Source organism: Felis catus, chromosome A3 (assembly GCF_018350175.1).
Source record: "Felis catus isolate Fca126 chromosome A3, F.catus_Fca126_mat1.0, whole genome shotgun sequence".
Classification (NCBI taxonomy): Eukaryota; Metazoa; Chordata; class Mammalia; order Carnivora; family Felidae; genus Felis; species Felis catus.
This window is the reverse complement of record NC_058370.1, coordinates 423308-449631: the sequence shown is the minus strand read 5'-3', so window position 1 is coordinate 449631 and position 26324 is coordinate 423308. Positions and strand designations below refer to the sequence as shown.

At 62.6% G+C, this 26324-nt stretch overlaps 2 protein-coding genes and 1 long non-coding RNA gene across 8 annotated transcripts; 1 reads left to right on the top strand and 2 right to left on the bottom strand.

The window, feature by feature from the left end:
• Positions 1-3: 3 nt before the first annotated feature.
• On the bottom strand, positions 4-13669 carry UCKL1 (uridine-cytidine kinase 1 like 1). Of its 6 annotated transcripts, none has more exons than XM_023250936.2 (16): positions 12975-13669; positions 11944-12045; positions 6582-6769; positions 6305-6411; positions 6019-6189; positions 5862-5933; positions 4530-4719; positions 4376-4437; positions 2360-2379; positions 1405-1503; positions 1239-1332; positions 1075-1137; positions 848-970; positions 572-679; positions 347-503; positions 4-254 (listed from the first exon to the last, which is right to left on the bottom strand). In XM_023250936.2, the coding sequence occupies exons 1-16, from the start codon at positions 13085-13087 to the stop codon at positions 151-153; spliced, it is 1773 nt and encodes a 590-aa protein (XP_023106704.2). In that variant the 5' UTR covers positions 13088-13669; the 3' UTR covers positions 4-150. The 6 variants fall into 6 exon arrangements, with proteins under 6 accessions (XP_023106704.2, XP_023106705.2, XP_023106707.2 ...); XM_023250937.2 differs by lacking the exon at positions 12975-13669 and adding an exon at positions 12152-12693; XM_023250939.2 differs by lacking the exons at positions 2360-2379; positions 11944-12045 and adding an exon at positions 3622-3638 and having other exon boundaries at positions 12975-13668.
• On the top strand, positions 6769-13366 carry LOC123384238. Its single transcript, XR_006594970.1, has 2 exons — positions 6769-9833; positions 10652-13366. It is a non-coding gene; the product is annotated as an uncharacterized LOC123384238 (long non-coding RNA).
• A 1462-nt stretch (positions 13670-15131) lies between the features above and the next one.
• Positions 15132-24649, bottom strand: ZNF512B (zinc finger protein 512B). Its single transcript, XM_023250935.2, has 17 exons — positions 24571-24649; positions 22554-22679; positions 22122-22264; positions 21626-21754; positions 20812-21506; positions 20503-20729; positions 20315-20386; positions 20071-20217; positions 19783-19907; positions 19619-19711; positions 19314-19412; positions 19044-19214; positions 18620-18814; positions 18292-18393; positions 17927-17989; positions 17267-17365; positions 15132-16903 (listed from the first exon to the last, which is right to left on the bottom strand). The coding sequence occupies exons 2-17, from the start codon at positions 22675-22677 to the stop codon at positions 16652-16654; spliced, it is 2736 nt and encodes a 911-aa protein (XP_023106703.2). The 5' UTR covers positions 22678-22679; positions 24571-24649; the 3' UTR covers positions 15132-16651.
• Between the last annotated feature and the right edge of the window lie 1675 nt (positions 24650-26324).

Below are 26324 nucleotides of genomic sequence, written 5' to 3'. Positions count from 1 at the left end.
GGCTTCATTTCCCTGAACTTTATTTTATAAAACGTACAGAGTGAGTTACAGCGGTAACGTCTTTTTTTAAACTGAAATAAGTTACGACATCTCTGTAAGCAAGGCCACGCGAGGCGGGAAGAGGCTGGGTGGGGGCGAGGGCAGGAGGGCTCAGGCTCGCTCAGGCTCGCTCAGGCTCGCTCGTGGAGGCCACTCTTCCTCATCACTGCCGTCAGGAACAGCGTCGGTCCCGAAGTAGCGGTCACCGAAGTTCCCTGGGGAAGGAAGCAGGCCCTCGTGGCGGGGATTCGGGCCGCCAGAACCCCCCCCTCCCCCAGCACCGCTGACCGGCCCTGCGCGGCCTCACCGATGCCAGGGATGATGCGGAAGAGGTCATTGACGCGCTTGTCCACAGCTGTGGTGAGGATCCTCACTTGCGGGAAAGCATACGCCACCGAGTGAACACCCATCTCCGCCATGAGCAGCGACAGCAAGAAGATCTTGTCCTCCGGCACGTCGTGGTCCTGCACGGTACGGGGCCAGTGAATTCCAAGCCAGCCCTGCGGCCGGCGGCCCCCTCCAACCCACTCACCAAGAGCACCCGCACGGCCATCATGGCTGCAGCGCCCGTGGACACGGTGCAGTCCATCAGGATGACATGGTCGTCACTAATGTCCTTGGGCAGCCGCAGGTAGTGGAGCTGCGAGGAGCCGGAGTCGGAGCCGGAGTCAGAGCCGGCACAAAGCCAGGGCTGCCCTCCGGACTCTCCCCGCCCCGGATTACCACCGCCACCCCCCCCCCCCCCCGTGCCCTCCAGGCTCCCTGCGCCCCTTGGCCCCTGCCCTCCAGGCTTCTTCCGGCCCCGCACCTCGGGCTCCCCAGTGAGCTGGTTGGTCTGGATGAGGATAGTGCCTATGCGCACGTCTTTGCACACGGCCCGCAGCGCGGGCTCCATCGTCTCACCGGCCCGCAGGATGGACACGCCAGTGATCTGGGGGCCCGGGGGTGGGGGGCGTTGAGGTGGCCGGACCTACCGCCTCGCCTCCCCGGCTGCCCCAGTCTCGCCCCCCCGGCTGCGGTCGGCCCCGCCGGTACCTGCTTCCCCGCATAGCACTTGCCCGCGTAGTCCTGCCCCTGCGGGGTCTGCACGACGCAGTCCTGCGCACAGAGGGGGTGGGGGCGCTCGTGAGCACGAGGGGCCGCCCACATCCCGCTCCCCCGCCCCCCCCCCCACCGCCGGTCCCCACCCCGCCCCGCACCTGGAAGGGCAGGAAGGAGAGCGCATGCTCAATGAGCAGCCGCATCAACCGCTTGGAGTAGAAGATGAATTCGTCACGGCTGGTCTCCTTGTCCCTGTGGGCCGGTGGCGTTAAGCAAAGGGGTGGGCCGCCAGGGGCCACCTCGTCCTACAGAAAGGGCTCTCACCTGATGATGGTGTGCATGCCTCGCACCTGCGGCGTGCTCTCGAGGACACTCAGCGTCTGAGGCAGAGGGTGGCACTGGTGCGCCGAGGCCAGTGCGGCCCTGGAAACACAAGCCAATTGGGGGACTCAAGAAGGGGTGTCTCCTCCTGGCGCCCCATCCTCCCGCTCCGACACTGTGTGTGGGGCAGATGTGAGGGGGACAGTGGGGCGTGCAGAGTGGGGGCCGCCGCCTCCCTGTGGCCGACCTGGAGGGAGGGCCCCACCCCCGAGATACGCCCGCCAGGCGAAGGCAGAGCAGCTGACCTTCAGGTGGGAAAGCGAGGGGCTACGGTGTCAGCCTCCCCTCCCAGCCCCAATCCCCTCCGGGCCTTGCTCGGGAGAAAGCGAAAGGGGACCAGGCAGTGGGAGGGAGGAGTCTCAGCCCCCAGGAAGGGCGACTGGTCCCCAACCCCAGAACATGTCTCTCTGGGCAACAACTGAGCTTCAGGGCCAAACTTCACCCTGACCCTTCCCTCCAGGTGATGCACCACCCTCTCTGAAGACAGGAGCAAATCTAGCTCAGGGCCACCCCTGCTGCACCAGGCCTGGAGAGGGGAGAGGAGGGGGGGGAAGTGGGGAACAGAGGGGGCGGGGCAGAGGGGAGAGCTGGGGGAGGGCGGAGCAGAGGGGGCGGAGCAGAGGGCAGAGGGCAGGGGCCGGGGCAGAGCTGGGGGAGGGCGGAGCAGAGGGCAGGGGGCAGGGCAGAGCTGGGGGAAGGCGGAGCAGAGCAGAGGGGGCGGGGCAGAGGGCAGAGCTTGGGGAGAGCGGAGCAGAGAGCAGAGCTGGGGGAGGGCGGAGCAGAGCAGGGGGGCGGGGCAGAGCTGGGGGAGGGCGGAGCAGGGGCGGGGACAGCAGCCCCCCTCCCCCAGCAGCGCACAGCACAGCAGCAGCACAACCAGAGCGCACTCTGTCCTCACATATCCCAGCGCAGCTTCCTCTGCTCGCCAGGTGAAGAGTACGTTCGGGGAGGGAACAGGGCAGGAAACCCAAGGGTTTACAAAGAGGAAAAGAACAAAGAGAAAAAGAGCATTTAGCAAGGGAGCGCGGGCAGCCCCTGCAGCCTCCGGCTAGCTGGCCTGAGAGAGAGAGGCAGGTGGCGGGCGACTGGGGGACCCCTGGAGGCTTTGCTCTCCGAGGCACGAGGCACGGCCCCCGTCCCGAGGCCTGCCTGCCTGCCTGTCCCCGCCGCCGACCGCCCACCAGCAACACTTCCTGGGGCTGACAGAGACGAGCGGCCACCAGCCACCACTTCCGTGGCTGGCCAGAGAAGGGGAACTAGCCGGCAGCAGCATTTGGGTGTTTTCTCAAGTCTGAAACCCCAGGAACTGCATTCTCACAACAGAGGCTTCCAGAGGGCCTGACAGGACAATCCCTGCAGGTGCCCTGGTCTGGAGGAGAGCCAAGCAGTGATTCAAGCGAGGGCAGGACGCTGGAGGGGCCAGTGACTGGCCCTGGAGGCATTCCCAACGCAGCAGCTGGGGCTCCCAGTTGTGAACCGGGGTCTCTCCTGGTGCTTCCCGATCCCACAGAAAGCCTGGGCTAAAGGCAGGTCATTCATTCATTCATTCATTCATTCATTCATTTCATGCTGAGCACTGTGTGGGGTAGGTGCTTCCTCTGCTCCCTTGGGGCCCTGGTGCATTCAGAGCTCCTGGCTCTCTCTCTCTCTCCACGGCCAGATGGGCAGGGGGCCAGGGGGCTGAGGCCTCACCACCATCTGTGGGAATCCAGACCAGACCCTCAGATCAGGCAAAGAAGGCATAAACCCAGGCCCTCCCTCTAGCTTCTGAGGGGCAGGCCTGTAGCCACTGACCTGGGGGGCACCCAACAGGGCTGGCTCAGCACAGCTGTGCCCTCTGGCGTCAGACCCCATGCAACCAGCCCCATGCTAGGGAGAGGCCTCCAGAGAGGTCTGACCAGGGCAGAGTCAGGGCTCTGTGTGACCTTGGGCAAGTTCCTTAACATCTCTGTGCCTTAGTTTCCTCATCTGCCAACAAGGACAGGCAAGAGCAGTGTGGGGGCCACCACACTGTCCCTTCCGTGCCTGGGGCAGGGCTGCCCAAGGGTGGGCATGACAGGAGAGGACCCTCCCGCCTGCCCAGGTGACAACCCAAATTCTGAGCTGCCTGTGGATGTTGGAAATGCCTCCGTCTGTGCAGACAGGTGTAGGAAGTCTTACCTGACACTGAGCTCACGCTGCGGCAGCAACACAGGGAGACACAAGGGAATGGGGTGGCACGTCAGTGATGGTAGCGCTGCTCACCTCACAGTCACCGGACAGCACAGCCCCTCGCCACCGTGCACCCTGGCCAGCTGGGCCACCCCCACCCAGGAACGGACCTGCCACAGCCCCACCAAGGGATCGTCCGAGGCAGCTGCCAACCGTGGGAGGGAACCAGCTGTTACGGCCTGTGACCTGGGCACCCTCTGGACTGGGCAGTAAGAGCCAGGACTCCTGGGGCTCTGTTCCTCATTCCTCAGGCTTCCAGCACCCCATTACGGAGCCTGCCCAGAGCGGTGGGCAGTGCCCTTAGCCAGCCCAGTGCATGTAACTTCAGGTTGGGGCACCCCTCCTGGAGTGTTCGGGACACAGCACCCAGCACTGACACCCAACGGTCCCTGGAAGCTTTGGGAAGAACAGGAGTGCACCCTTCCGCTCAAGGCCCAGCTCAGGCCGGAAACACCAGAAGGCACCTGTACACTCCACGCTTCCTCAGGGAACCCAGCTGCCTCCGGCCAGCACAAAGGGCCGGGGGCTGGTGGGCAGCAAGGCTGACCGAGCAGGCCTGGGACACTGGAGGGCCAGAACGTGGCAGGGGACAGTAAATACACGGGGGCTGCAGAGCAGGTGGCTGTGGATGGTGGCTGCAGGGAGGCAGGGAGTGGGGCTGGGCGGGCTGCAGGTAGCTGGGAACCTGGCCCAGCTGACTCACCTCCTCCAGCTGGCTGTGCATGTGCTGCACGATCAAGTCGATGGCCACTGTGTTCCCGCTCCCTGGGACGGGACGGGACAGGTCAGGAGGGTGACACGGGCAACCAAGGCCTCCTCTGCCCACATCCCCAGGGCAGGTGGGTCTGCAGGCTCACCCCAGGGCACCACGATGTCTGCCACACGCATGGTGGGCTGGATGTACTGGTCGAAGGCAGGTTTGACGAACTTGTTGTACTGCTTGATGACGCCCTCGATGTCTCGGCCTCGCTCGCTGATGTCCCGACGCAGCCGCCGCACGAGGCGGATGTCAGAGTCTGTGTCCACAAAGATCTTCATGTCCAGGAGCTGGATGGGGAGAGCCGGCTGCTGAGCGGGGCGTGCCACCGGCAGGGCCGGTGTGGGCGACATCGGGACCAGTTCCTGCAAAGATCTCTGGGCTGTGTGCCGACCTTGGGGCACCTTGAGGCACCTTGAGGGTCTGGCTGGTACCTCTGGCTGGCAGTGTGCGTGGCTGTGGGGGCATGTACACGTTGCGTGGGGGCGCTGTCCACCAAGGGCTTCAGCCAGAGGCCACTGGATGGGTACTGGTTCCTGAGGCAGGTGGAGCCGGCACCACTACCGTGGGTCGTCCGCTATCTACGTGCCCTCGCATACACCAGGGGACTGGGGACTTGTCCCCTCCCCACCACACCCCCCATCATGGTTCTTGGGCTTGGTGAGTTCCGGTCTGGTCTAGAACGGGCGGATGTGGGGCTGGGCGCTGCTGTACGGTGGGCAGCGGAGTTCCCTGAGCCTCAGCCCAAACTCGCTGGCCTCAGAACTACAAGGAACCGGGAGCAGGTCTGGCACAGCTGGCTGTGAGCACAGGCCTCCCCCGATGGGCCTCAGCAGGGGCAGGAGAGGGAGCCCCGCACAGCAGGGCCTGGCGGGATGGACGCGGCTGTGCACGCCTCCCAGGGGTCAGGGGTGCGCCACGCAGATGGCACAGACACAAGGGCCCGCCTCCATCCCAGGCAAGAGCACGCACGTGCACACACGCAAACCCACACCCACCACCCCAAGGTCACTCTGACCTCAGTGCCTGCACGAGCCCCAAAGAACGGCAAAGGAAACACAGACACGAAGAGGGTGCGTACGGGTCAGAAGAGAAAGAAAACACAGTAGAGGCCCTGGCCCAGGGCTTGCGCCCCCACCTGGAAGGGAGCCTCTCCTCAGGCTGCCTCCCCCACCAAGGGCATTTCCAGTCTCTCTGTGGGAGTGGCGGGTCTGCTTGACCCAACGTCCTGACTGGCTCCCCACAGAGTAGCCATTCCTCACCCAACACCCAGTGACTGCACCACAAGGATGGGACAGGTGGCCATGCACCTGTCAGAGCCAGTGGCTTGGCCTGCTTGGAGGAGGCAGGTTTGAGGTTAGAACCACAGCAGGGGCAGGGAGCTGAGCCGGGGTGGGCGTCCCCGGCCGTCAGCCTCGAGCCCTGCTCTCACCTCCAGCAGTGTCTTGTCAGCAAAGGCCATGATGCCCTCGAAGATGATGACGTTTGCACCGTAGAGCGTTTTCTGCAAAGGAATCGTGCAGCGGTTCACCCTCCGTGCCCACCGTGCTCCCAGGAGGATAGGCACAGGCCGAGCCCAGCAGGCCTACCCAGTCTTTCTTCCGGCTGTGGGTGGTGAAGTCGTACACGGGAACCTTGACACTCTTGCCCTGCTTCAGCTTCTTGAGGGTGGACACAATGAGGTCAAAGTCAAAGGCGTCTGGATGGTCAAAGTTGAAGTTGTTGCGGGCAGCCTGCTCCTGCTGCTGCGTGGTGAGCACCTGTAGGGGGAGGAGGCAGGGGCTCTGTGTACCCCTCCCCGCCATGCCCGGGGCCGGGGCGGGGGCTCCAGGCCCCTCGGAGGCCATGGCCTGCATGTGTGGGAGTGCTCCTCACCTTGTAGAAGGAGTCCATGGACAGCAAGACCACCCAGGGCACGTCCAGGGCCTCGATGATCATCCTGGCCACGGTCGTCTTCCCGGAGGCGCTGCCGCCTCCCAGGCCTGCGGGAAGGGGCAGAGTGACCCTGAGCAAGGGCCGCCCAGCCATCCTCCCAGATGGGTTCCCTGACACAACTGAGGGGCACGAGGCTGCTGACATCAGTGGAGCCGCTGCTCGGGTGCTCAACGGCAGGTCCTGCCCGACCTCCCCTCCCGCCGCGGGCCTTGCTCACCGATGGCGAAGGCCTCCTTGGACTGCGTGCCGTGCTCGTTGTACCAGGGCGGCCGCCCGGCTGTGTAGATGGTGCGCTTGCTGGTGCGCAGCAGGGGCGGCTCAGACTTGCACTGGCTGGTGGTGCGCTTCCGGGGCGAGCGCCCGGTGCCCACGGCTGGGAGGAGCCTGTCCAAGGACTCCGCATTGCTGCCGCAGAGAAGGAGTACACGCTCGCCTCTGCCGTCCCGTGTCGGGCCTGGCGTGGCCGCCGTGGGGCGCGGCCTCCGTGCAGGCACACGGGCACGGCGCGGGGGGGGCAGACTCAATTGGGGCATACACAAAAAACCACCCGCGGCCCACCCACAGGGCTCCGGGCCTCGGACCGCCACTGCCCACGCAAGTTCAGAGGGACAGCAAACACGGGGCAACGAGGACTGCCATCTTGGGCCTGGCTCCTCTTTCCTCGTAGGCTGGGCACCAGCGGGCTCCATAGGGCCCCTGTCCTTTCAGGAGATGAGAGGGGCACACCAATGGCAGTCAAGACCCCGTGGAGGACTATGTTTCCTCCCAGGACACTCTCTGGGCAGTCCTCTTGTTTTCTATGATCCGATCCCTGCCACCCCGTAGGGTACACAGGGCGAGGGCCTCCGGAGACAGAAGCTGCTGACGGGAAAGCTGGGCAGGGCGGCAGAGTGGATGGGTGCAGGAGGAAGGCCCTGCACTGGGAGGCCTACAGGGAGGCCCTTGCTACTTGCCCTCCAGCTCGCTGCAAACTCCGGGCAGAAGGCAGCGGCCCCCAGGGGCTACGAGCTGGAAAACTCAATCCAGGGAAGGCACGGACGGCATCCGTGTTCTGTCCTGCCCATGCTGTCCCCCTAGTGCCGAAGGGACATGCTGATGTCTCTGTCATCTCAGAAGGGGCACGGTGTGGCTGCTGGCCCAAAGCCTCAAATCCCAAGAGCGGCAGCTCCGGGGACATTCAATTTGGCTGAGTGGCCCAGCTGGGAGGCAGTGTCTGCCTGATGCCTGCTCAGAGTCTGTGCTGAGAGGCTTGGACACAAAAGCCTGGTGTAAAGATGGCTGCAAGGCCAGGACAAGCCCAGGGAGAAGGCATTTCTGGCCACCGCATGAGAGAGAGACCGGGCTGGCCAAAGCATCACCTTGCTGACCTGCTCCCGAGGCTTCAAGGCAGGCCGTGGCCCAGCACAACTACTGACTATCCGGGCAGAGCCCCCGGCGGGTGGGAAGACAGGGCAGGGAACCATGTGGACGCGCTGGGCAAGTCGGTCCCTGCGCAACGCTTTCTGCAGCACTGCCTGTCCACCCCTGGTCCAGGACCCTGGTGATGAGTGCTGCTCACAGTACTAGCAGGAGAGCCGGGGATGAACAGAGACAGGGAAGGCGTCCTGGAAGTATGGCTGGGTGAGAAAGTCCAGTGCCATGAGACACGAACTCATTTATATATTTACATAAAACCGCCCGCCTGCACACACCTTCATTTGAGGGCGCGTGAGCAAAATGGGGCGCACAGAGGGGACTACAGTCTGTGAAGTCTGCTGCCACCCCTACAACCAGCAGTGCCGGGCCGCGGGGTGCCTGGAACCGGGCCGCAGACCCATGCCCCGGCAAGGGTGCTGCCAGCTCACCCAGGCCCGTGACAGTGCCTTCCTGCCTCTGGAACAGCCTGCAAGAGCCGGGAAGGTGGGGTGCACATGTGTTGGGCGTGGGAGGAATTAGCTGAAGCCAAAGGCGTGACAGGTAGCGCTCGGGAGCCTACTGGTGTGTTGAGAGGACAACTTCAGCAGCAAGAAACCACCCACCACATGACAGGAGACACGTGGCCGCATCCTGGGGGACAGACAGCACAGGACTGCCGCTGCTCCTTGCCAGGACAGCACAAGGAGCCAGCGCTGGAGGTGATTAGCCTGTCTGTGTGCTCAGTGTCACCTCTGTGGCTCTGGAGACAGCAATCTGGAGCGAGGACAGCCCTAGGCACTGTCACCCAACAGCAAGCATGTGGGGGCTTCTGCCCAGCATGGAGCCACCCCAGCAGTGCCGCCCACACGCCCATTCAGTCAAACCAGAGAGGGACACGGTGCGGGGGTGGGGAAAGCATGCACCAAGCAGCAGTATCTCCAGGACCTGGGCAGAGGGCAGTGCTGTGTGATCTAACCCCGGACGTATTCGTCTAACCACACCGAGCACACAGCCCCCACGGCTCACCAATGTGTTGCCCTCCCAAGCAGGCGGCCCGCCGCTCGCTCTGGAGATGACAGATGGCCCATTCGGGAGAGTGGAGCCAGCCCTGCCGTGGCCCTGGGGGTGACGGTGGGCAGAGAACAAAGTCCAGCCCCGTGCCTTCCGCGAGCACACTCCAATGTGGGAAACCTGACTTGCAATGGAGGAAGTCCTCCCCATCTCAAAGAACGCGCTCTTGTGCGCTCGTGCTGAGCATGCCCACGCAGGACCGCCTCGGGGCAGCGTAGGCCTGGGGCTGGCATCGCTCCCGTCCCCTGCTTCTCACCCCGGCGCAGCGGCCTGGCCTCTCCAGCAGGAAACTCAGAGTCCCTATTTGTGAGTGTTCGTTGTACTACTGAGGTAATGACGGCCACCACCACTGACAACTACTGAGGCTCATGCTGCCAACAGCCTGGGACCATTCCAGGGAAGAGTACCCGTGCGCCAGGAAGAGCTGAAAGTAGGGCAGAGAGAGCTTTGCCAGAAACCCGCCCCGTCTAGGGCGCCGCCCCATCTAGGGCGTGTGATGGGCCGGAAAGGCATCAGGCTGGGTCTGCAGCCAACTCCAGCTGCACTGCCTTCTCCAAAGCCCCGTCTCTCTCTGGGAATCAGGGACAAAGCCGCGCTGTGACCTCAGAGCAAGCCGCACCCCATTTTCTCGGCGACACGACCTTGGAAATGGGAACATCGCACAAAAGATCTCATTTCTCAGTCAACAGATGGTCGGGGTGCTTCTGGCTACAGTGACAAAAGCTAATCTCAAACCAAAGGATTATGAGCCACAACAGAGACTCACCTGTAACAGACTGCCCCGAGCAAAACCAGACCCTGCTGGCGGCCAGCCCTGCCTGGCCCCTCACGAGCACCTACCCGGCCTGTTTCCCTGCGTCGATCGGACACACGCTACATGGGGCTGCCAGCGGCCAAGACACTGCAAAGGCAGTTGCCTCACTACAGCCGCGGGGGACAACAGGCCTGCCACTCACCTGCCTTCTGCTCCGAGGGCCCAGCATCCCGAGATCCTGATGCCAGGGTAAGCTGGGGGGCTGCTCATGGCTGGGACACAGGGGACAGTGGACAGCAGAGTGATCCCAGGTGTGTGCAGGAGCATCTCCACAGGGCCACTTAGACCCACAGTGGCCCCCTTGGACAGCTCAGGAGACACCTGAACTGTCCCTCCATGTGTGGGCAGGAAGTGCTGCAGGTGAGGAGCTGGGGTTGGGTCCGAAGAGCCTCCCGTGTGGAAGGAACAGCACTCACTGCCGGCCTCAGAGGCTGAGGCCACGGGCATTAAGAGGATCACCCGGCTGGGGGCTGTGCACTTTCCTGATATTAATAGCACTGACCCTGCTGAAAAGAACAGTGTCCTGTGGCCCTGGCAGACCTCAGGCCTGCCCTGGCCTGTGCACCGGCTGGTGCACTGCTGGCCCAGTGCTTGCTGAGGACCACAGTGCACCCCTCCTAGAACACCACGGAAAAAACTCCAGACCCCAGGCCTGCTTGGGACTGTAAAACCAATCCTCTCTACACCCCTACAGGACAGGGAAATCTGAGGTCTCTCCTGGCCAAGTCTTGCTGAATGTCAATGCTGCGCTGAGCGCCACACTCTTGGCCCCAAGGTGCCTTCTAGAGGCATAAACAAACCTGAAACTCTATCCACCTGCCCCACCCCCTCCAGGGGTAGGCTCCAGTTCATCCCCCAAGGCCACCCAGTGCTGCGTGTTCAGCCGGGGGAAACAGTCATTCTCTAGCCTGGCAGCAGGAGAAAGAATGGGTTCAGCCCCAGCCTCAGCAAGGGAGGGTCAGCCAAAAGATCTTTACTGCAGTGTGTGAAGCGGTCTGCATCCCTAGGTCCTCAGCCTCCTTTCCAGCTTTCCTCCTGGCTTCTAACAAGACGGAGGCTCAGGGAAGAGAAGATTCCAGATGTGGCTCACACACCTGAAGAGGGGCCGCTCCTGGCCGCCCAGGTAACAAGGGTGCGTCTGCCTCCCTGTCCAGAGGCACTCGGAGGCAGAACTGAACTGTCCAACTTTGCCCACAAGCGCTTCCCCCTCCTGCTCCCTGGCCTGGACAAGCGGGCAGGGCCTGGCCCACACTTGGGAGGCTGGAGCTGTCCTGGACAGGGCTGCAGAGTTGGGGCATGCAGCACCAGGGCCTTCACTGGTGCCTGACACTCTGTCCAGGTTTAGGAAGTTTGCTGGATGAGTCAAATGAGGCTGGATGGAGGAGGGAGGAGCCAGGCCCCAGTGGACCCCAGACTGCTCAGAGACAGAGGTGTCAGGGGAGTATTCTCAGGGCAGGTAGAACGCTGGGGGGCTGCAGCCTTAAAGGAGCCAAAAACAGGCTCCAGAGACTTGCACAGCCCCTACCCCATTACCCTGGAAACCTCCCTGCAGAAGTCCCTCGTTCCTGCTGCTCTGGGCGGGTCCAGCCAGCCTCCCTCCATTCCCATAGCTGCAAACCCACCTCCACCAGGACCGCACCAGGAGACAGCCCCAGGGGTTCACTGTTATCACCACCATTCTCATTTACCCATCAGCATGTCCAGTGCTAAGGGAGTTGGAGTCTCTGTCCTCATGGAGCTAACCCTCTAGAGGGGCAAGCAGACAAAACACAAGGGCAAAGTGGACAAACCATACCAATGCGTCCGCAATGATGTGGAAGAAGCTGGAAGGGTGGTCAGGGAGAGCCTTAGCTCAGGGGCACTGGCACATACACCTAAAATGCCAACCAGACCCAGCTCCGGGGCCCTTGGGGGGTGTGCAGGGACTGTGGGGGCAGCACAGAGGAACAGCCCTCAGGACACCAGCCAGCATCAAGGGACAACCGTGAAGTCCAGAGGCAGTTCCAGGGTAGACCCCATGGGCCTCTGGAGAAAGCGTGCTGGAGTCTCCACTTATGGCTCCCAGGTCCTGGCTCTCTTCCTACGACCTATGCTTCCCTGGACATCATGGGGGGGCACCCAAGCCCACTACATGATTCTGCACGCAGGATGGGGCCCTGACTGCAGCTGCCACCTATCTGTGTCCTCAGGGAGTGCTTTTCTCAAGGGCCTACCTAGCTTTATCCTCTCTGATCTTGGGCTACCTCAAAGATTCTTTGGAACAAGCAGGTGTCACAGACTCAAGTCCTACAAGACTCACCCTGTGCCAGGCATATAGTCACTTTTTGCCGGGAAGGTGTGAGATGGGAAGGACACACAATGCTCCTCAGGGCCTGGGCAGCCTCCTGCGATCTGGCGGCTCCTGAAGGAGAGCTGTCATCGCAGGGCAGCCTCGCCTCATCCCTTACCCCTCCCCCCCTCCCGCCCCTCTCCTCCCTCCAAGAAAGAGGTTGCCCTGGCACCCAGACCATTCTGGAGGAATCCAGGCACACAGCATTTCTGCCTTGGAGAGATCACCCAAGTCCCGAGATGAGATGCCCGGGCTGGAACCGTGGTTTCCTTGGACCCCCACAACCTGCGGCCCTCGCAGAGCCTTCCTGAATCGACAGTTTAGACCCGGAAGTGCAGGGGGCTGCTCCGGATCGCGGCTCAGCCACCGCCCCCTGGTGGGCCTGGCCCCAGGAGCTCAGTAGGAGCCCATTTCCTCTTGGCCTCTTCCATCTCCCCAGTCAGGGTGACAAAATGGCCCTGCCCCCGCTCTACCCTTCCAACTTCAACTCTTGCAAAGCCTCCCCAGAGCCTGGCGGCACGGCACAACAGGTGGGGCAGGCAGAAGGCGGCAGGCACGATCTACCCCAGACTCACGAACCCTGGCCTCTTAGGTGGAGCAGAGCCTGAGTCCCGGCGGATTCCAGAACACACTGACCACCTCAGATGCTCCAGCCCAGGGGCCTTCCCCGTCCCCTCGGGACAGACAACAAAGTCCACGCCAGCTACGTGCAGAATCCGCTTTATCCGCAGAACCTCGGACTGGGCGCCCGGCAGGCCCTGCCCATCAACCCGGTGCCGCCGGCCATCGAGGAGCGGCGGGGCGGACACGGTCTCACCTCCGGGCTCAGCGCCGCCGGCCCCGCCAGGCCCGGAGGAACCTCCCACCGCGGCCGGGGGCCCCCCGCGTGTCCAGACCCAGCCCGTCGAGGTCGCCCTGCCCGCACCGCGGGCTCCGGCTCACACGGCGGACGCGAGAGGGCGTGCGCGGCCCCCAGCCCGTGCTCGGCGGGGCGCGCCTACCGGTCCTCGCACGAGGCCTCGCTCCTCTCCGCCGGCCGGTCGGGCCCGTCTCCCGCCGCAGCGGGCGGCGGAGGCAAGCGGGGCGCGTCAGCAGAGGCTGGGGGCGCCGCCATGGAACTCTGAGGCCTCTCCGCGGGCCGCGTCTCCGGGGCTGGCCGCCGGGAGTCGTAGTTCGGGGCTTTGCGCCGCACACTCGCTGGCGCGCCGTGCGGACTACAAGTCCCACAAGGCCGTGCGGCTGTGCGTGCCGGGACTCGTAGTCCGGCCTCACCCGCTGCGAGCGGGCGGACGGGAGTCGTCTGCGAAGAAAGATCCCACCCCGAGCTTTACCATAAACTCAGCAGCACAAAGCCCCTGGAAAAAAATCAATAAACATTTATTTGATACAGTCATATTTAATACATACAGTTGATGGCCCACCCCCGCGCCACATGGGGCCGGGAGGCGGGGACGAGGACCGGGGACAGATGGTCACAAGGCGGGCAGGGCCCGAGCTCACCGTCAAAACATCTTGCAAATAAACACTTTGTAGATAGAATATATATGTATATATACGGTTACAAGTGATAGCTGGAACCTCTCTTCCGAAATGCACTTATGTACGGAGAACCGGCATTAAAAAACCCAAACCAAGAAACCCAAAGCACAGGATGTGTGGCTGCCAGGCCAGAGGTACTGGCCGGCGCCCCCCCCCCCCCCGCCCGCCCCCGCCCGCGACCCCCAGGCCTCCAGGGTAAGCCACCTGGGGCCCATCGAACTGGACACACCGGGACAGCCCTGCCCCCCGTGGGTCAGGGTGCACCCATTCTCTCCCTTCTGAACCGGAGGGACAGGAGGGGGCTACCGCTGGGAGGGCCACTGATCACCTCACACCAGGATACACCCTCAACTGCCTTTGCACAAGCAAATAAAGTGCATCCTATTTTTGTGTGAAGTGTCAGCCCCTTCAGTCGGGCCGTTCCTGTTCTCAGGGCAAGGGTGGGTGGGCTGGGCCAGAGGTAGATCTTCAGAAAGGGACCTGGCATCGTGCCCTGGGCTTGGGTCTTGGGCAGGGTTCACGCCCACCATGCCCTGGGGGTCTGCCACTCCAGTCCCTCTCACTGAAGGTGTCAATCAAGGCCAGGCGGTTACCTGGCTGGATTCCCACCAGAGTGGGGGGGTGGGCAGATCCCGCTGAGCCGCCCAGGGCTCTGCCCACTTTGGAGGAGGGCTCTGCCCACCAGCTCGCCACTGCCACTCACCAGAACATGGGAAGCAGGAAGGGAAGAAGGGAGAGAGGGGTCCGACCCAATAGTCACTTTTGGCAGCAGCCCCCCACACCCACTTTAAAGACAAAGAAGGGGGTTAAAGTGCTAAACATCAAGTTATCCAGGACCCCACCTCTTCCCACACATCTAGGCAGGGTTCCCAAACCAGGGACCAACTGTGGACTTCAGGGGGTGACCTGGAAACTCACCCCCCAGCAAAAAACCAGCCCCCCGTTCCCCAAGGGCCAAGTACCTGAGAGGCTGGGGCGGGCGGCCGTCCCCAGCAGAGGTGTTGAGGTCCAACCTCCTCCAGCCATTGGTGACAAAGACAAATGCACCCGGGGCTCCTGCCAGCACCTGCATCCCCTCCCTGCCCAAGGCTGCCCCCCCCCCCCCCCCAGTGGCTGCCTGACCCCACCTCTGCCTCCACCAGCTGTATTACCATAGTGACACCCAGGAACACAGAAAAGTCTTTCTGCCCACGCTGCCCTCCCTTCATGTTTGACGCTGGATCACATCCATCCATCCATGCCTCCAGTCTTTGATCAAGTCAAGGTGTGTGTGAGTGGGGGTAGTCCAGGTCTCTACACCCCCTCCCTAGCACACAGGCCGGGTTGCCCAAGAGCCTTTTGGCCAAAGGAAGGAAACTGGAGACGGGCAGCATGACCAGCCCCCAAACCCCCCTGGAATCTGTCTCCCTACTGCAGGGCCAGGAGAGCCAAGCCTGGCTTAGGGCCCCTCCTCTCCTGTGACTAGATGAGGACGGGAGCTGAGGGGCAGAGAGGTGCCCGGTCAGCACCGCCTCCCTGAGCAGGGGAGAGACACCCCCTCAGCCCCTAGATCCACCGTCGGCACCAGGAAACCCTTAGCACCAAAATGTCGGATTGTTGTTTTTGTATAAAAAACAGAATAAAAAAAAGGTTGTTACTTGTCACAGCAACAAGACTGGCATCCACTACACCCAGGAGATACACGCACACGGGCAAATATCAAAATTCACATCGTCCAGGATCGGCAAGGCCGAGCCCTCAGCCCACCCTCTACCCCCCAGTGGGAAATAACCTCTGTCCAAACCCAGTGGCTCTGAGTACCTTCCTCCTCCCTACACTGCCGAAGCTGGAAAGTGGGGCCCAGGGAGGAGGCCAGAGGCGGTTTGGCCACCTCCTGTGGGTGCCCTGGACTCCAGCCTGAACCCTGGTCAACCTGCAGACCTAGCCACGCTCTCAGCCCCAAAAGGGCCAGCACAGAGCTGCCACCAACACAACGTGACCTTGGCCAAGCCCCCTCCTGGCCTTCAGCTCTCATATCGAAAGACCACACAACCAGAAACAAAAGGGCAGGTAAAAAAAAAGGGGGGGGGGCGGGGAAGGAGACTCCCATGGGAGCTTAGCCACAGGCCAACCCAGACCAGCAGACAGAAGGCTGATTCCCACAGGGATTACTCCTCAGAGCTGGGCCCCAGTTCCATGCCCCACATGCCTGTGGGCCCCAGACCAGACTGGCCCATCCCTGACCCACTGGGCTGCCCCAACCTAGAGCAGTGGTCTTAGCAAAGCTGGAGATTGGAGCCAAAGCTATGCTCCATGTGACCCCTTCACCGCCCCCCCCGCCCCCCCTCCCCCGCTCCGGCAGCCCTGCAGGTGAGAGCAGAACCCTCCCCCTGCCCCAGGCAGGGAGCACCCATGAAGACAGGATGGCAGGAGAGCCCACGAACAGGGCCACCTCCACCCACTGTGACGGACAGGGGCCAGTGGGGCAGGGGCCCGAGCACAGCAGGGGTCACACAGGCAGGGGAGGGTGGGCCTGGAGAGGTAGAGAACAGAAGCAGAGGAGCCAAATGTGGAAGGACGAGGGAGGCCACGGTAGGGCGGCTGTCTGGTCAGCATGGTAGCAGTCAGACTCAGGGTCTGTCCTGGGAGGTAGCTGGGGGTGCTGGGGTCCAGTGTTGGGTAGAAAGGTGAGGCTGCTCAGGTGCCCTCATCAGCCCAGAACCATGGGTCACCGAGGACCCCCAAGCCTTGGGCCTGAGAAAGCAGACGGGGCCAGGAGCTTGCATGGTGAAGGCCATCTGCCTGCCTTGCTCTACCCCGTGGTGCTGAGGCCTAAGCCACAGACCCTCTTCCTGCCCATCCAGGGCCCCAGACTCCACCAGGCCCATAAATGTCCCTCCAAGCTATTGCACTTCCGTTGCTGCCACGGGCCTCCCCCCAGAGAACCAGCCCAGGTGTGCCCTGTGCAGCCTGCACACGGGAAGGGCCGTCAGGAAGGAGAGAGGGACTGGCTGCCTCCGCTGGACAGATGAATAGGCAGGGGTGGGGGGTGGAGAACTGGAGGGCAGGAGGTCCTGGAGCTAGCTACCCCCACCCTGAACAGAGTGGGCTTGGTGTCCAGTGTGGGGACCAGGCCCCACCCACCTGCCAGCCACTCTGCTCACTTCTCAGGAGCTTTGCTGGCTCCCACCTTCCGGCCAGTGGAGCCCCGGGCCCCTTTGTCTCTGCCTCCTGGGGGCCAGTCGTCTCGACGTGGGGGCATCTTGGGTGCGGGCTCCTCAGGGGTCCGCTCCTTGGGCTTTCGGCCTCGCTTCTTCCCACCTGCCAGACTCTTCTTCTCTTCCTTCTTGGGTGCCAGTGAGTCCTGGCTCCTGTGTTTGGGAAGTGGGTCAGCCGAAGTACGGAACCAGTTCTGGAAAGAAAAACACCGCAATGTAGACCCCGAGGCAGGAGGATGCAAGGCACTGGGGTCAGGCAGGCCGCTGCGCTACGGTGCCTCCTGCTCGGGGTGTGGGGGAGTGGTGCCCAAGCTCCTCCCGTCCTCCAGGGAAGCCAGAAGCCACTTTGAAACAACCCCACCAGATTTCTTCTTTCCTTTTCTTGTTTTTTTTTTTTTTTTTTTTTTTTTTTTTTTGAAACCACCAGATTTCTCAACCTTGGCTGCTTGCTCAAAGGCCACACAAGCTATTACCCCACCATTCCCGCCCTGGCCCAATCCCCTGCCTGGGGCCAGCCCATCTGCTGCAGGCTCAGCAGGTGTCTCAGCCCATCCCACCTCTGCATGGGTCTTGAGGATGTGATACTTGACGCCACTCTCAGAGCTGAACTCCTTTGGACACAGCAGACAGCAGTACTTTCCCACCAGGTGGTCTCCCTGCAAGGCATCAGGCAGGCCAGCCCCCAGATATTGGACCCCACCCCACCCCTGGGAATACCAGAAGCACCAGATCTAAGCAGGGAACCCCGGGCCTCTTCCCGCACCTGTGTGGCTATAGGGTCGGGGCAGCAACTACAGCTCATCTTGTTGGGTGCTCAATGGGTGAGCTTAGGGACCCATCAAGGCTTCTGTGTGGCAGGACCTCTGAGCTGCCCCCACTGCAGGGGAGGTAAGGGATAAGGAGAGGATGGGAAGAGGAACGTGCCTTGGGGAAGGGCTGCAGCCTTGGCCTAAGGCCCCTCACCCCAAGCCCAGGTCCACTGTGCCCGCTTACACCCACACAGACGAGAAGCCCCTGTGGGCAGAACAACTTGGGCCAATGGACTCATGGATAGGGTTGGAGAATGCTGAAGTGTCCTGGGCTGGGCTGGCCATCGGGCACTGGCCGGTCCCTGCCCCACCGGGGTGGGGTCACACACCCAACATGCCGGAGCCCCTAAGGGTTGGCTGGGAGTGCAGAGCACCTACCCCACCACGGGGAAGGGCCAGGGGACTGACCTTGCTGCAGCTGGCGAGATGGGCCTTAAGGCCGGACACACTGGAGTAGATGGCTTCACAGCACTGGGGACAGGAGACAACGGTGGGGGAGGGCCTCCCAGCAGATGTCCCCACACAGACACACGCGTACCCCTGGCTGAGGGATTATGGGGCCTCTGGGGTAAGTGGGGGGCTTGACCCCAGGGGTCCTGGGATATGGGCAGGCTAGACCTCTAAAGCTGAGATTATGGGGCTCCATCTAAGGACCCTGCAGGGATCACAGGTTGGCTGATCACTTGGAGACCTCCTACCCAGGGCCACACCTGGGCTCTTTACTCCTCAGCCCCAGGGTCCCCACACCCACCCACCAGCCTGCCCCAACTCACGTCATTGGGGCAGTTGACGTGGCCCTTCTCCTTGACTTCATTCTTCCACGCCTCCAACAACTGGGGGTTAAGTGTGGGGAGGCCTGGCCGAGTATAGTTGAGCTGTAAAAGCAGGTGAGCACCAGGGTGAGCCCAGGGGGCCTGTGTTAATGGGAGGCTACTGAATGCCAGGCCAGAGCCGACCCCACCTGCTCCAAGGACCTGACTGTGCCCCCCACAGATGGCAGATGTGAACCTGGAAGGCCAGCAAATGGGCCAAGTCGCAGGGGCGGGGCCGCTGCAGGGGACCCCAAACTAGGTCACACCCTGTTCGGGGACGGGAGCTCACCCGGGCAGTCTCAGGTACTAAGTCATCCTTCACCCGCCGCTTGGTCCAGTCTCGAGCCAGTTCGTCCTCTGCAATCTCTTGCAGGTGGAACACGGCAACCTGGGCTGACGTGCGGCGGATGCGGCCGCTGGGGGTCCGCTCCACACCCAAGAGGTCCTCAGTTTCGGGGGGCTTGTCCTCAGGCTCCTCAGGCGGCTGCAGAGCAGGAAGACAGGGTGAGCAACAGGGACCAAGTGGCACGGGGTGCAGAGAGACAGAGGTACGTGCCCCAGGCAGTGAACACGGGCACTCGGGGGTCCCAGGCTCGCTAGGCCCCATGCACGTAGCCCCCAGAAAGGGAAGGGGGAGCACACACAGCAGATGGCACGCGACACACGTGCTTGGTACCCCAGGGGCAAGAGGACCCAGGCCACAGGCTGCTCACTGGGGCCGTGTGCTCCGAGCGCATGTGGTAATCGTGTCCGGCCTTGGAGCGGTAGGTCTTTCCACAGTGGGTGCAGGGAAAGGAGGGGCTGTCCACTTCACAGGGAGGCTTTCCGCAGCGTCGCTGGTGGTACTGGTAGCCCATGAGGCTGGAGAAGGCGGCCCCGCAGCCCTGGGGTCAGAGTCGGGTAAGTGGCCAGCAAGGGGCTGTGTCTCATCCCACGCCCAGCGCCCCGTGCAGTGCGCCCCGCCACCCCCCCATCCCACTGACCTCCTGGGGGCAGCGCAGCCTCCCCATCTGCTTCAGCACCTTGCGCAGCCGCTCCCGCTCCTCCTGCTCACTTCCCTCCGAGGCCTCGGCGTCAGAGGGCTGGGGGGCAGGCCCAGCCTTAATATCCCCACCACCACAGGGCCCCTGCCCCAGCCCAGGGGTCAGGGCCACAGGTGTCCAAGGTCAGGCACGGGAACCACTAAGTTCTGCTGCCACGTGGGGACGAGAGGTCAGTGGGCAGGGCAGGCAGGGTGGGGTGGGGTGAGATGGACTAGGAGGCTAGCGGCTGGTGGGTCAGGGCATACCTTGGCGCTGTGCTCCGCCATGGTGTGGTAGTTGAGGCCGGCCTTGGACTTGAACTGTTTCCGGCAGTGCTGGCACTTGAGAGCATCCTGCAGCTGCAGACATGCCCCTGTCGTGAGAAGCTGAGTCCGGGCACTTCCCCGCCTGGGACCCCGGGCAGCCTTACCTTCTGACACACCTCCATGTGCTTCTTAAGCCCCACGAGGGTCTTTCGGGTGACCACGTTGCAGGTGGGGCAGACAGCCTCCCCCCGTTCATGGATGGCCCGCTGCCACTGCTCCTCAGGGCCACCTGTAGGGCAGGGCCAGGGCCTCAGGGGCTGGTGGGGGCTCCCGGACGCCCTGGATGCCAAGCACAGGACCCACGGTCCACACTCAGCCCCCAGTCCCTGTGGTCCAGGATCTGCCCCAGAGTTGAGATCTGTCCTGGGCCCTGCACATGGCAGCCCCCCCACCTGGAGCTGGGTGGGCCGTGGGGGCCGGCACGTCCTTGCTGACCGTGCTAGCAGGAGCCAGCACCTTCTTGCGCACGTCCTCGGGGCCCGGCCCCTCCTGCTTCTTGGCACGGTGCAGGCGGGATTTGTCCTCTGCCTTGGCCAGGCCTGTGTGCACATACAGGATGGGGCAGGTGTGAGCCAAGGGTGCAGGCACACTTGTGCATGTGTCGAGCCCCAGATGCTGTACTGGCTAGGGCCTCACCTTTGAGTCCGAAGGTCCCTGAGATGGACGGCTGCTCCCCTGTAAACTTCTTGGGTGTCTTCTGTTTCCTTCCTGACTCGGGGGAGAGAAAACAGGGCCCAAGGTTTCTGGTCAAATAACCGTCGGGAGGCCTGGGCCAACAGACCGCTACCCCCACCCCAGCCACTGCCTCCCCCCTCTCGTCTTACTGTGCTTTGTGCGCTCCGCTCCCTCCTCAGGTGGGGACACAGGGCCTGTGGCCCTCGGTGCCTCCTTGCTCCCCAAGGGCCTGCTGCCCAGAGAAAGGGGGCTGCTGCCGGGGTCTGTGCTCAGCTGGAAGGCCGAGGTGTGGCCCGTGGTGGATGGGCCATACTCCCCATTCTCCGGCCTCGCCTGCTTTGGCAGGATGGGGCATGCATCCAGGCTGTCCGCAGCCCTGCAGGGAGCAGGCAGGTGAGGGGCAGGAGGGCCCACTTCTGACCCTGTTACCACCTCCAACCTGGAAGGAGCCCCCGTACCTTTTCTTACCACTGCTCCTCCCTGTGGCTCGAGGAGTTTTGTTCTCGGACTTGGTCAGCAGCACCATTTTGCAAGGTGGTGTGTGTCTGCTGATGGCAATGGGCCTGCTGACCGTCACTGGCTTACTGACCACAATGGGCCTGCTGACCGTCACCGGCTTCGTGACTGGCATGGGTTTCGTAACTGTCACAAGTTTTGTCATCGGCACCGGTTTGTTGATGGTCACTGGTTTGGTCACCGGCACGGACTTGGTGACTGGCACTGGCTTGTTGAGACTCACTGCCTTGGTGACCGGCACGGGTTTGGTGACCGGCACGGACTTGGTGACCGGTATGGGTTTGGTGACCGGCACAGGCCTGCTGACCGTGATAGCCTTGGTGACCGGCACAGGTCTGCTGACCGTCACTGGCTTGGTGACTGGCACAGGCCTGCTGACTGTCACTGGCTTGCTGATGCCGATGGGTTTGCTGACACCCACGGGTTTGCCAACAGTGACAGGTTTGCTCACTCCAATGGGCTTGCTGACCCCAACGGGCCGGCTGATAGGGACCGGCCGGCTGACCGGCCCAGGCTTAGGGGCAGGCAGGGGTCGGTCCATGTGGTTCCAAATCCGGTGCTTCTCCAGCTGGGTCTTGGAAGTGAACGCAGCCTCACAGAAGGGGCAGGGAAAGGTCAGCCTTTCTGAGATGGCACCCTGGGTGGAGAGGGCAGGCATGGGATGGCAGCCCAGGCCTCTGCCCAGACACGCCCTGAGCAGACAGGTGGGGCAGGGCGGGCCCCAGGCCTCTCTTTCCCTGCCCCACAGCCCCTTACCCCTTGGCACCGCTGGTAATGGTACTTGAGCCCGTAGATGCTGGGGAACTCCAGCCAGCACCCTGAGTTTGGACACTTCACCCTTGAGTGCGCCTTGAATTCATCTTTCCACTGGTTCATCAGGGAGAGCTGGACATGGAAAAGGTGAGGCTGCTGACCCCTCAGCCAGCCAAGTCTCTGCCACCCCAACCCATGCCCAGCCTCCGTCTCCTCCCCGGGCCTGCAGGGCAGACAGGCTCCAGGAGCCCTTCAACCTCAGAAGTGCAGCAAGATTCAGGCCACCCCAAGCAGCGATGGTGTACTTGACCTGTTCTAGGAACCCCACAAATGTGACCCACTGGGTCCCAGGCCGCACCATGAAGCCAGAAAGCACAGAGCGACCTCTGACGCGAGCTGAGGGCTTGGGGCTGGTGTGTGAAAAGCAAGCAAAGGCAGGGTGGTGGCCTTGACAAGCAGACCCCAGCATGAGTCCCACCCCCGCCTTCAGGGAGCTCACAGGAATGTCTCGGAGGGCCTGGTTCTCGGCTTTTGGACGCCCCTTTTTCTTCCCTTCCGTCCTGTCACTGGCTGGACTCCCCGGGTCAAAGCAGAGTGGGCCCTGGCTGGGCACCGTCTGCCCGCCCCGGACCACCGGCATCCCTGCAACACATGATATGCCAAGGCTTGGAAGCTGCATTCCCCACAGCCTCACCTGCCACCCAGGGGGCTGCTCAGGCCTGGAGGAAGCCCCACTCCCCCCACAGCGAAGCATGGGGAGTGGGAGACTGTGACTGTAGTCAGCCCAGGACAAGAATCCAGGGGCCCAGGCGGCCCAGCTGAGCACCCAGGAACTAGACTACTGGGGGAGCTGGGAGCTGAAAAGGAGTCCCACAACCAGTAGCAGCTGCCTGTGGTCACCTGGAGTTGACCTTGGCCTGATCCCTCTTACCCAATTTTGGTGGGTCATGCAGCACAGGAAGTCGGACTTCGTTCCGGCTTCCATCCTTCCCAGGTCCACTCTTGGTGGATCCTGGGAGCCGGCGGCCTCCTCCAACACAGAAGGGATCGGTCATTTCTGCAGAGCAAGTAGACAAACCTGTGAGGCTCACCAGGCCCGACTCAGGACTTGAATGGACTACTCTTAAACCCTGCCCCCAGATAGGCCCCTCTCCGGCTCAGGGGAGGAGAGCCTGCCCACCTGTGTATGTATGGTAGGTGATGGAGGCTTCTGGTTTAGGGGAGGGGCTGCCCAGCTGAGGTCTCCCCGGATTATCCAGGAGACACAATCATCTTGGAAGCACCTAACTGTCCCGAAACCTTCATCAGCTCTCATAGACTTCCTTTGTCCCCAGACACACAGTCCTAAAACGTGCCATGAATCATACCTGGTACTGAGCTGCGGGCAGCCCCTGAAGAGGTGGAGCGTTCAGGAAGAAAGAGACCGACAGCATCCCTCCCAGGGGCCAATTATGACGCTAATATGGCTGCTAGCTCACAAGCTGCTCTGGCCCAGCACCTTGGGACACCTTACTCCACAGCCCCACTCAGACCGAAGGCAATGCCACCCTACCTGGACATGCACCCCTGGACCCTTCTCTCCAGGACACAGATGGAAGATGGCCAAGATGAGCACTGCAGGCCCCTAGCCTACTCAACTGAATAAATTCCCCTGGGGGGGGGGGGGGGCAGATCAAGGACTGAGGATCCCAGGAGCACCTGTTTCTAGTCCCCATGCCAGCTGAACCATTCTACCTGACTTTCTTCTCAGCCTTGTCTCCAGCAGGAATCCCTCAGCCACCCTCTACCTGGCTGACCTCCTCTCCACCTCCACCCTCAAAAGCCTATCTGTCCCCCACCTACAGGTCCACCAGTGCCACTCCAGAAACTGCCAGGCCATCGGCCACAGGGATTACCCCGCTGCCTGAGGCTGGACATCCTGGGCCTGTTCTGCTGGGGGACTCCAGACCCTGAGAGCTCTGGGGAGGGACTCTTGAGCTCAGCCCTACAGGATCCTCCTACAGGGACACCTAAGGCCACAGGAAGGGGGGGGGTGTTGTGTGGGCAGGCAGCCCCTCCTCTGGCAGTTCCTAACGAACTTACATCAGAGGAAGCGGGGAGGGACTGCAGGGCCTAGAGGGGGTCCAGAGACTGAGGTCTCTGGTAAGGACAATCACTGCTCATTACCAAGGGGGTGCCCATATCTTGGGCCCAGGGGGAGGTTCGGGTCTACACGGGCCTAAACAAACTTCTCTGAAGTCTTCACACCAAAACTTCCAAAGGAGACATGCCAGCATCAGTCATCCCAACGCCATGATGATTCCATCAGCCTGGGATGTTGGTGCCTACCAAGAACCCACTTTGCAATCTCTCCGGCTTGGGCGGAGAACTCAGAGTTGGGGGGCCTGGGGCCAGGGCTGGCCTAGGGGGCAGACACCCTCCTTCCATCCACGACCTGTGACTAGAACAACAGGAGGAAAAGAGATTCCACCCTGTCAGAGGACCCAGCAGGGTGGCAAAGGTGGGACCCTCGCAGGGGGGAGGGGGCGCCACAAGCAACGCTGGCGGGGGGACCTCGGCACAGGCCGGGCGCGCGGATGAACCCGGCCAGGAAACGTACACCTGGAGACTGGCCTCGCCACACACCTGTCACCTGCAGCCGGGGTGCGGGGCCCCGGCCTGGCCCCGAAAGGGCCGATCGCGGGTGCAGGGGGGGAGGGGGGGGCGAAGGCAGTGAACCAAAATGGCGACTTTTTCTGGAGAAGGAGGAGACAGGAGCGCGGCGCCGACGCGGGGCGCGGGGCGCGGCGCGGGGCGGGGTGGGGGGGGTCGGGGCGCGGCGGGGGGCGGCGGGCGGGGGCTCCGGGCCCGGTTCCCCCCCCGACGACCTGCGTGCGGGGTCAGGGTCGGGGACGCGGCCGAGCGAGGGCTGCCCCGGGGTCCGGCCCAGGGCGCGGCCGGGTGCTTACCTGCGGCGCCCTGCGGGACGGCGGCCGAGGCGGGGGGCCGGGGCCGGGGCGCGGGGCGCGGGGCGCGGGGTCCGGGCGGCGCAGGCTGCGCGCCGCGCTGCGCACATGCGCGCTCCCGCCCCTCCCACCTTTGACAGTTTTACTGTAGGGGGGAGGGGGCGAACTCTCGCGGTATTCCTGCAGCCGCTCCGCGACGGGGAGGAACGGGTTGGGGGGGAGGGGGCCCATCGGCCCGGCCCCCTCTCCCGGCTCCCGGGTCCGTCGCCTCCGTCCGCTGGGGCTCCAGTGCAAAGTGGCCCGTTATGCCGCCCGTAGGGCAAGAGGCGTTTTTTCAGGCAGTGGGGTAAACTGAGGCACTATCGGGACGCTGGGAACTGCCCCGATCCCAATGTACGCGGATCGAAGCGACCAGATGCCTCTAGGTGTTGGCCCTGGGAAGGTGCAGCAATGGAGACCACCGTCCTCTGGGAGCCTGAACTCCTGGCCCCTGGGAGATTGGGGCCTGCAAAGCAGGATCTGGATCTCTTCCAACCGGCCCTGTGACCACCTCTGCCTGTGGCCACAGTCAGGGGACCGCCTGGCTACTAACAGTGCTGGGGGAGCAGTTTGAGGCCATGGGCTCTGTGGGGTTACTGACCACTGGACCAGCCTCTGTCTGCTTCGGGTGGGGGTGGCCAGGGCCAGTGCCTTGCTCTGCTGTGCCCCAGAACCCAGGGGACACTGGTATCAGGGCTGGGGGTAATGGGGTACCATCGCTACCAGGATTTGGGAGTGAATGAAGCAGAGGAAGAGGTGCCTGTTGGGAAACAGTTACAAGACACACCTCCTTCCCTGAAGCCTTTCCCACCCCCGGCACCTACCCCCCACTCCACCCTTCTGTCTACCCTGCAATAGATTCAGGGCAGAGCACAAGAGACATGGTCAGATTAGGGTCTGCCTCTCCTCATGGGGACTCTTGAGACCTGCTTCTCTAATGGTTGGCACAAAGTGCCGCCAGAGAGAGGGGTAGGGGCCTTCTTTGGAGCGTTCATTGGGTTAGAACTTCCCTTGGAAATCAGAGCCAGAGAAAGGTCCATGTGGCCCCAGGAGGAAGAGGAAATGTCCTTCCCTCATTGACCGTGTCCACCCTGGGGACAGGACATCCAGGGTTGGGGGAGGGGTCAGTGTGTGAGAGCCAGCCAGGTTTGTCATCTTTCCCCGTGTAAGTCTGCATGTCCACGCATGGAGCACGTCCACGTCTGTTGATAGGTGTGTGCCTTAGTGACCACGTGTGCCGGGCAGTCTCCTGTGTAGACGTCTGATGTCAGGGTTATGTCTATGTGTCCCATACTAGGGGAAAACATGCCTATCTGTATGTTAGTATCCAGGTGACTAGTTGGAAGGTGTGTGTGTGTAGGGAAATCTGTATCTTAGCAGATGTGTCTCCAGGCTATAGAATGTCTGGATGTCGGGACATTGTGTGTCCTGTGCCCCCTGTGTTTATGTTAGGGGGTCACTGGGTATCATGGTGTATTGTGGATCTGGAAACCAGCATCATTGTGTCTCTGTGTCTCCAGACTCCCGTGGTCAGTTTCTGCCTCTGCATTACCATGTGTCTGGTTGCTGTGTGGGCACATGTGTCAGGGTGTTGTTGTGACCCATGTGTTTCCTATGTTAGGGCATTACCCGTGTCAGGGGCTTAATGGGGGCCCTCCAAAGATTGCCATGTCAAATCCCTGGAACCCACGAATGGGGCCTTATTTGGAGAAAAGGTC